Here is a 9973-nt window from a genome sequence, read left to right on the forward strand (position 1 = left end):
CCGCTGATAAAGGTCAGGGTAATCACCGTAGCGACCAACGTCCTTGCCCCGCTACTCATTCGGAGCAAGACTTGCCACCAATTCCTTTCCTGACCTGGCAATATTCCAGTTCATTAAAGCAAAAGGGAGTCGGTGGCTCAAAAGCCAAGAGCCTTTGTATCCGCAAGATCCAGCGATGGATATGTTCAGGAAAGGACAAGCTCACCCAAGAGAAGAGAAGCCATTAACACAAAACGCTGAACAATTGTGGTGTCAGCTCCTGCTGCAATGTACCTTCAGCAGGATCCGATAAATGAATAAATTCCTTCTTAGTTTCGTTCATCTCCTTGACCTGTTCGTCTGTCCTCATTCTGTTGGTACCTACACTCTTAAAACAAATGGGTTGAGAATAACACAACTTGTGTTTTGTTTTTTTTAAATCTCTGTCCAGATTAGCACAAAGAGTGTGCTGATTTCTAGGATTTGCCTTAGGTTGTCTTAGTTTTGGTCCTCTCTCGGGTAAGGGAAAAGTTTCTAAACTGTCACAAGCACTCTTACCATGATAAACAAACAGACAGTTCACACACATAGTTAGTCCAAGCAAACACAAGTAGTACATTCAAGGCAGTGGTGTAGTGGTAAAATAAGAGGTGGGTAAACTATGAACTCTGTAAACACGGTAAGGTGGACTGGGCCATGTGGAACATGTTTATAACCAATGCTCAATAGATTCCAATTAAGACTATATATATATAATGTATAGAACGCTGGTCATTATCGGGAAAATAAGTCCCGACAGGGCGAACCAGACCCCAGACCTATTTGACCGTAGAACATTGTAAAATGTAACATTCTACTAGTATTGTGAAGAGCTGTATAATAATAATAATAATAATTATACATACATATATATATATATACACACACATTATATATAAGACAATATAGAAAAACACTGAATAATAATATTGTAGCATGCATTCAGCTTTTGAATGACATGACAATGACTGATCTTAGATACTCCTATTCCTATCTCCTACTCTTGGGCAATGCCAGGGTATTTCCATATGGCACATAACCTGCCCTTATATTATGTTTAGGGAGCCTTGCTACCTTTCTATGCTGATAACAAACAGTCAACCATGTACCTCCAATTTCTAAACAAATGGGATCCATCATTCAGCACACCAAGTAAAAGTACACCGAGTAAAAGCAGATTTAGATGCTTCAGAATGTTTGCTGCATCTGGAGTTGACTTCTTTTAGAAGACATTAGAAGGGATTTGTTCCTCAGTCTACATCACATGTGCGGCCCTAAAAATGTCACCCACAGCCTCTGCCATTATGCCCCTGGGAGTGATGAGGAGGGGAGGTGAGTAATAAGAAGGGCCCCAGCTATGCTTTATGTTCTGCTCTCAATCACAAACCCACACAACAGGGCATGCTCAGTGTATCAGCCAGGTCTTTTTCTGCTTCTTTTTCTGCTTCTTTTTCTGCTTCTCTCTCTCTCTCTCTCTCTCTCTCTCTCTCTCTCTCTCTCTCTCTCTCTCTCTCTCTCTCTCTCTCTCTCTCTCTCTCTCTCTCTCTCTCTCTCTCTCTCTCTCTCTCTCTCTCTCTCTCATTCCTGCTGAGCAGCATCACAGTACCTGTATGACTGACTTCCAACACTACAAGTAGGCTGCTGTGCAAAGGTTGATGAGAACACAGTGCAGTTCACAAACACAAAAGCCTGGTGAAATATTCCTTACATTTTAAGAATTACATTCATGATAATTTAATTTAAAAAAAAAACATTGTAGTGGCTGATTGACTGGACAGCTGAAGGTGCCCTTGCCACACATTTGCTCTGAATTGTTATCACAATAACATGAGACTGTCATTCTCTATCAGTCAGACATCCCTTAAATGAGGGAAAAAACAGTTGCCAATAACGGTCTTCAAAGCCTATTTAGCCTAACTGTGGTAATTTCTAACAGTTCTAATCTAATCCCAATGTGGGTGTGCGTTTATTGTATTCCCCGATGGCCACAAACAGAGAGTGCGTGTCCACGGTCACAGTTTATCCACATGACATACAAATCGCCACGTTGTAGGTGTCTCTTCACAATTTCCCCACATTTCACCAACATCCAAACTTTCCAACGCGTAATGTTGCAACAATTTCGGCCAGTGTTTCACAATCCACGACACGTAATGGTGATGCCATCCCATGGAAGAGCTAATATTTGCTCTACGTTACGCACAACGAGTTAAACTTTACAGCCTGACACCCTGTTCTGTTACGGTGTTTCAATTAGCCTCAATAAACTTTTCAAAACACACTTTTGTCCACGTGAAAACAGGCCACTGAACAAACATGTCGAACATGTATGATGAATACTTTTATCATTAGCCTACTGTGACTGAAATTTATTAATCTATTTTTTCTTCAGACTAACAATCATCCATATTGAATTCAGAATATATAGTTTGAGATAGACCTACACATTAAATAGCGATCACCTATCATGTGAACTGAATAGCTTAAATTTATGAAATACGACCGACCCATCATAACTTCACCGTCACATTACGGCTATGGGTATATCATTACCTGTTCTGCCAACCTTGGATGAGGTTTGTGTATTTGCTCAACACGCCTTCCAACAGCCGCTTGTGAGCTTGCTGCAAATTCATGCTGTTTCCCAACAAATCTCCCCGATTTCCACCGCCGCCCCCTTGGCAGCCGAGGGAGGCCGAGCCCGGACTATGGGATCCAGTCCTGCCGATCTTCCTTGCAGAATTCCCCCTGTCCGTGGGCAGAGATCCTGAGTTCGCTATTGCAGTCCCAGGCGAACCGTAAAGCGTTTTCTCCATACTGACGATGGGACGAATGAAGCGGCAAGGTTGTTTTGCTTTTTTCTTGCTAAAACATAAGTGGTGAGGCGTCCATCAGATGTCTCTCAAGCTAAATCCAATTCATTAAAAGGGCAAAAATCCATGTTTATCTCTCTTTTCGCTGGTCTCTCTCTAGCACGAGCCCGGGTCATGTTCTTTGCTCGGCAGGGACTGCTGCTTTCTCTGCGGCGCTTGTGGCTCCGTGGCGTGTGGCTGTTCCAGCGTTTTTCTATTGGAAATCACAGCAGAGACACTCCCTCCGACCAACCCGGATATTACAAACCAATCTGGCTACATTACGACAGTAAAGTAGACGGTGGAGTGCTCCAGTAAATAGATGATGTACAAGATTGTCGACCCGTCTGAGATGCTGATTCACTATTTTGCGCTTGAGGGCGATTGTGCTGCGAAAACCCTGTCAGTACCATGTCGTCGTCTCTGTGAAAACATCAGATAAACAAGTGTGAAAGGTTCAGTGTGTACCAAAATTATCCCTGCAGAGTGTATTCGCCGAAAAGACAGTGATATACATCAAAGACATTTGATTTTCTACTAAGTAGCCTACACTGGATTGTAGACTGTGGATAAGTGAAACAGAATAATACTGTAATTGCATGAACACATTTTGAAAACGAATTTGAGTTTTGTTTTTGTAAAATAAAAAAATGAATAAAAAAGAAGTCATATGCCAAATGGGGCAACTTTACTTTACTGTATAGTGTACTACCAATCTTTCATGCTGAGAAGTAGGCTCTGTACCCACCTGGTGAGATTGGCATAACTGGGCCATAAGTGCTCTTTCCTGGACAGAATGGCACCCTGGGGTCATGGAGGCAGAGGTAGGCAGACAGCTCAGGAATGGATGGAGAGAGCGACCTGAGTTTCGTCTAGCTCTTAGATACCACCCCATTCCATCTCTGTCCTCTTCTGCCTGTTGGAAGACTGGGCCGCCTCAAAATCTTTTTCTTTTTTTTTCTGGATAAATTGTTCACAACGCTCATGTGGCCGTTGGGAAGAATAATGCAATTAAAATGTTTCAAAGTGCCTCTTTGGAAGGGCTGTTTAAGGCCCCAGTGCTTTGATATCTCCGTGGCAAAGAGTGGAAAGAACACAAGCTATTCTCAGGTGCTGCTGTTTAATCTCCTGTTTAATTGTGACATTTTACATCCATAATGTGTTGGCTCAATAACTGCTTTTCACACATAGACACAGAGAGTCACAAAGAGTCTTAGAGAAAAATTCATTCAGATGATCCAGAAAGATGATTCTTGGTATTAATGCACTTCATTCTTTTGTGAGTACTTCTTCTTGCAATGAATCAGAAACAGATGCAGCTGCTTAAAATGTCCTTAAATTACTTCCAATGGGCTTTTTGGTTGACTGCAATGCGATTCTGCAAACAGTATGCAGACTGTCCATTAGTAGCCTATAGAAATTGGAATAATGACTGTGTTGACACTGAATTATTCATAAGGAAAGAAAACTTGTCCGAAGAGACCAGGATGTTCAGAGAGGTAGTCCATTTCAATGTTCAGAGATGCAGACGTGAGATATTGCTGCCTGAAGAGAGCCAAGGTGATTTCAACATCTTGTGTTCTCAGGAAAGCAGACAAGGTCTGATCAATAACTCAGGTGTGTGTGTGTGTGTGTGTATGTGTGTGTGTGTGTGTGTGTGATTGCTACATTGGTAATAGGAAGGTAAAGAAAATATTCTTTAAAACCCTCTCATTCAGGTTAAGCTCAGGTCAGCTATCTTCCCATGGGTAAATGCCACAACCTTCTGAAATTGAGTCTATTTCTGGAATATTCCATAGCTCATACTGTATAGCCGATTCTATATTCTGTACTAAAAGTGTATTCCTCATCTATTGGTGTCCCCAGTAACAACCTAATGTATGAAGGGTAATACCTAACCTGAAGGGTAAAGTATATCTCACATAAGGCAGCTTTTCAAATCTCAGATTCAGAAGGGGTCTAAGGACCTTTCGTTCACTTGCGATTTCCAAGGGGCATAACCAGCAGTGAAATTAAACTGAAATTGGTATACTTAACTCTTACCGAAACTTTTCAGAAGTACAGCAAACAAATCTTTCTTGTAAACAAAGGTTTTAAAGGCTCAATTTAATTACTCAATTCCAAATAAAATACACATCCATGATATAGCATAACGAGGCTAGCCAGGCTATAACGAGGCCAGATCGGGGCCAGATCAGAGCTAGATAAGGGCTGGGTTCCTCCCAATCAGTTGATGTCCAGGTCGGACCATTACTACACAAAGCCAATCCATTAAGTCCTGTGTGCATTTAGATTTACAGCATGTGTATCCGTGAGGGGAGTGGCCAGGCCATTACAGTGATGGGGCCGGGAGAGTTTCTTTAAATCTGCCGTCAGCATCTACGTTTATGGCCCATTTAACCTTTAGAGTGGCCAATTCACAAGGGGTGAAGCTGGAGGGGTGTCTCCCAGCAAAGAAATGACACTAGATATAAGGAGAATGAATCAATACGTGTGCTTGAATGCAGGCTTTAAATAGCAGAGTGTGACGCAAAGCTTGTTTATGTGGGCCGTTAGATTGAGGGACAGGATTCCCACAGATGGCCCACAAAAAAAAAAAACTATTTCTCCGCCTCTTTGGACTCATTTTAGAAACTGTCACAAATTTGGCGTACAGTCCTGGCACCTGGTTTTTAAATTAACACAAACACCTCTACCTTGCCAAAATCCATTTCAACATATTACAGAAATGATGATACATCATACACAATCAGGTCTAACGCTGTATTGTTTAGTGAAACAGCCTGTACACCACAGGCTGTTTGCTTGCTGTACTTATTTTCATGAAAGCCATGCATTCTTCTTTGGACATTTTTCTTGGCAAATCCTTTTCTCTGAGTTTGGAATACAAACATATTATGTTCCAGTGTCCTCCAAAGCTTGGTTTCACCACACACACATGCACATGTAGCTTGTGTTCTATTTACCAGCAGAGGGATTGTTAGCTCATGAGCCCCAGGGCTCAAGAGAACACCAGAGCCACATGCTGACTGGGAAATAGAAGGTTGGGGCAGCAGAGACTTGTAGTTCAATCATTTCAAATCAGAGGATCTTCAAACTGTTATTGTAGCAACTCATCTTTGATAAAGAGAATGTTTTAGATATTTCAGTCCAGACACCCTAACTTTGCAATGTGTTTGTGATCATAAGAAAACAGAAAAGATTTCTCTGTCTCAAACATAGGCAATCCCCTGGTCTCAAACACTGGTTTTGTTTATCATCCCATTTCAACCTGTATCTATTCTATTCAACCTGCTGGTGATGAACCACCATTTGAAGCTAACTGGGTTATGTGGCGCCTATGTCCCATGGATAGCCTGCATACAGTAAGTCCCCCTTCAACATCTAGACTGGATCATGTTTTCCCTTTCTGCCTTAACTTTCCAGGCCCTGTGATGTCTGCAGGCAAATGCAGGAAAATGAGTCTGAGTTAAAGTGAGTGGTCATCGATCACAGGGGCTGTTGGACCAATTCCCTGTGATGTCGCTGAGTCGGCCATCCATCAGGGAGTGCTTCTGTCCAAAAATAACATTACTAGAGGCCATCGGGTCACTGTTGTGCAGAGCACAGTAGTACACGTCCGGGCCTTTTGTTCTGTAAGAAACAACATTAAGCCATGATTTAAAGGCCACCGATATAGCGATGAATCAGGTCCAGTCAGCAACAGCAAGAGCAGCAGCAAGTGAATGTGGTGAAATGTAGTTTGTAGAATTTGCCATTGATCTCCACTTCCTATTTAGCTCAAAGCATTAGCGGAATCATTTAGTTTCATGAGAGATTTCATGAGGAAGATTTGGAGAGAGGGAGAGAGAGAGAGAGAGAGAGAGAGGGAGAGAGAGATGTTCCTTTAATCTATACCATCCTTTCCAGTTAATTCCCCAACACTCCACGGTCCAATCCCTCAGCATCTTAGTTCTGGCTGCCCGGGCTGCATTCTGGGCCATGGCAAGGAGCATGGGATGCAGGGCCAGCTTATTAGACTGAGAAGATGGCTGACCTTGCTCCTGCTCTTGCAGTGTTATTGACTTGCTGCCCAGATCCTGGTGCAGGACGAACACTGAGTCCAGACTCACCTTTCACCTGATCTTTCTGCAGCCACAAGGGCGAGTCTACAGTATGTCAGCGGATGTCTATTACATAGTATAATGCAGATTCAGATTTAGATCATTTTTTCTTTTCGAGGTGCTTTGATGGTTTTGTTGGCATCCTCTGTAGTTTTCCTTAGTGCAAATAAAAGCAGCTAGGCAGTGACTGACCTTGGAATGGATATTTTTATTATTTATTCTCTTGGCTGACACTTTTATCCAAAGCGACGTACAGACATCAAATTATTACAGGCCCAGTCTCCCTAGCAACTTTGGGTTAAGTGCCTTGCTTAACAGTTACAACAGTGGCAGCAGGGAATGGACTGCCCTGGCTACTGCATGCTAGCCTGGCTCCTTAGCTCCTACACTACCACCTCCCTCATCTGATCCAGAGCTGACCCAGATCTGACCCCAGAACACAACAGGAACAGGAACGCCGGGTCCAGGCCAGCTATTGGGCCAGAACCATTCTAGAACACATAGTCATTGTGGAATTCTGGGCCACTGCAGGTCACCAGTTACAACAACGCTTTGGTGGTGACACGTCGCCTATGGATTCTATTCAGTGGATGCACAACAAATGGATAAAAGCTCTGCCCACTACAGTATGTTCCATTAGCTCTTTCATTCAAAGCATCTAGTATGTGCATTCATGGTCGACTCCATGTGCTTACATGATAAAACATGACTTCCTTCAGGGAATGTTGATCTAATAAAGGAAAGCTCAGCACAATTGCCTAGTGGGATACAAAAGCAAGGCGCAATAACCTTCACAATAACAGCTCTTGAAAGACTAGAGTGGACCTGCTGAAGAATTCAAGGCTTCCCTTAGGGGCTTTCCAGATGCACACACTACATAATTCAGGATGGAGGGCATATGCGCTAGCCACCTAATTGTCTCTGAGAGGTCAGCTCACCCTATAATGCTGACCACTTAAACTGGTCAATGTTTATGTATGTGGGAAAATTCATTAACAGGACTAGTTCAAAGCAATGAGCTTGTGCTAGTTATCACTGTCCTGGACACTACTCACAATTTATGTTATTTTAGTTACTGCTGTTGCTGTGGCACAAAGGTGCATTACACCTTGTTTACCTATAGATCTTATAGACATGTTTGCTCACAATTTACCTCTTCATAATTATGTTTGTCAGAAAAAAAATGAGGTTGTCTAGTTTCCCAAAGGTCATTTCAGAGTATATCTATCTCATTCTTTTGTGCTTTGATAGATGCAGACACAAAGGAACAGTTCTGGACACTAGGACTGAGATGCTGGCAGTCTGGGTATAGCCACAGCAGCTTCATATAACTCTGCCTGGTCCAAATGTCTTACTGTCAGTGACTGTTCTGTGCTGAAATGATTGCCTATGGTTAAACATGACTGTTGCTTCCACTCACCTATGGCATTCTCAGCCACTACCTGATCCAGTACTTTCTGATCCCTGATCCTATGCCAAAGAAAGGCAAATGCTATCATTCTGCAACCAAATAGTAGTTTTACAATTTCTTATAACTTTTTGTCTTTGTCTTACAGAAGCTGTGCCTTTGAGGGTCATGAAATACTGATAATTCAGTTAAATATTATTGATTGTTCTATCAATTAACAGTAGCCTATACATTGTCTCAAAGAGCTTTACAGAGGCCAAGGCGTAAACATCCCAAAGCAAGCACAAGGCAATGGTGTCATGAAAAACAGGAAGAAATGTTGATCAGACTTCTGGTTGGGGGGGGGCATCTGATGGAGACAGGCTTGGCGGAGAGATAAAAAGATGAGAGAGCGTCTTGAAGAAAAGAAAGCAAAGTCAGAAAATGATACCAGTCCGCCATTTTTTTTCCCCTAGCTATAATTGCCCTTGTCTGAAGCTGATGGAGGCACTACTCGAGAAGCCATAACAGACAGCAAGCGTGACTCTTCTAACTTCTAACAAGGTACAACAAGAAACAAGAGGATCTCTTCGGACAGTGTGCCGTGGCTTGATTATCCCCCAAGGACTTATTGTGACAATGGGAGGACTGAAACCACCATGCCCTCGCCACGAGACCCAGACCCACGCCTCTGCTCGAGCTGGAGCTGTCACCACTAATTGGGCCCCGATAAATTGCAGTTATCCCTCTCTTGCGGGGTGAGGCGATCGTGAGTGGCTAATTATCTGCCTTGATGGCACTTCTGAGGCTGGTTCCAGAGAGGTCTATGAAGTGGCCCTTGCAAAGGACTGCCTACGAGACAGGCTATAATGTGGTCTACTAATGAGGAGAGATGTGGTGAAGATAAAGCTTCGCACTCGACCATTATCATGTTATGTCACCCTCACGGAAAGTCCACTGGATTCTCACTTCATGTTAAAGGTTACTGTAGAGAGATTGATGGATAAATGATAGCCTATAAAGCAAAAGACAAACACCTGACTGTAAGGGGTGAGCTGCTAAAAACTTGCTGGGCACAAGCGACAATGATTTAGGTGTTACATCCAACATTCAAGTCAGGCTCTTTGCACTTGGCTCAATGAGAGCGCATCCTACACATTCAGCCAGGAGCCAAAATGGAGACCTTTCACTTTTCAGTGTCACTACAACAGGACATCAACTTAAAAAGTGACTGGATCAGCCTGTGGCAAATCAGCTTCCATTTCACTTCTCTCTCATGGTGACTGATTTACAGAAAGAAATCTATGTTTTTGGCATTGTCACCTCTCATCTCCTCCACTCAGTGATTGACTGATCTCAAATGATAGTTTCAGACATATTTACAAAACAAAAACAAAAAAGTCACATGAGATGTAGATTGGCAGCACTGCAATATTACATCCTATGGTTGGAATGAAATGATCTGAAGATCAGAGGGAAAAAATGCAGATCATCAGAGACACCTACTGGCCAAAAAGATCACACATGCATTGTTCTATCTACTTTTATGAATTAAAATCATCCTCTGGTATCCCATAGTATGCATTTATTTCCACTCTCCAAATCTTGTGAAG

General features: G+C 42.6%; 1 protein-coding gene across 1 annotated transcript in view; it reads right to left on the bottom strand.

The window, feature by feature from the left end:
* Positions 1-3047, bottom strand: part of osbpl10a (oxysterol binding protein-like 10a) — a 75352-nt gene extending 72305 nt beyond the window's left edge. The window contains exon 1 of the mRNA XM_076302179.1: positions 2572-3047. Coding sequence (XP_076158294.1) covers positions 2572-2834 — 263 coding nt within the window. The 5' untranslated portion in view covers positions 2835-3047. The remainder of the gene's footprint in view (positions 1-2571) is intronic.
* Positions 3048-9973: the final 6926 nt, after the last annotated feature.

This window comes from Alosa pseudoharengus, unplaced genomic scaffold (genome assembly GCF_046254945.1).
Source record: "Alosa pseudoharengus isolate Yale_2024_CS ecotype anadromous, Long Island Sound unplaced genomic scaffold, YU_APseudo_1.1 YU_APseudo_1.1_scf_23, whole genome shotgun sequence".
Taxonomy (NCBI): Eukaryota; Metazoa; Chordata; class Actinopteri; order Clupeiformes; family Clupeidae; genus Alosa; species Alosa pseudoharengus.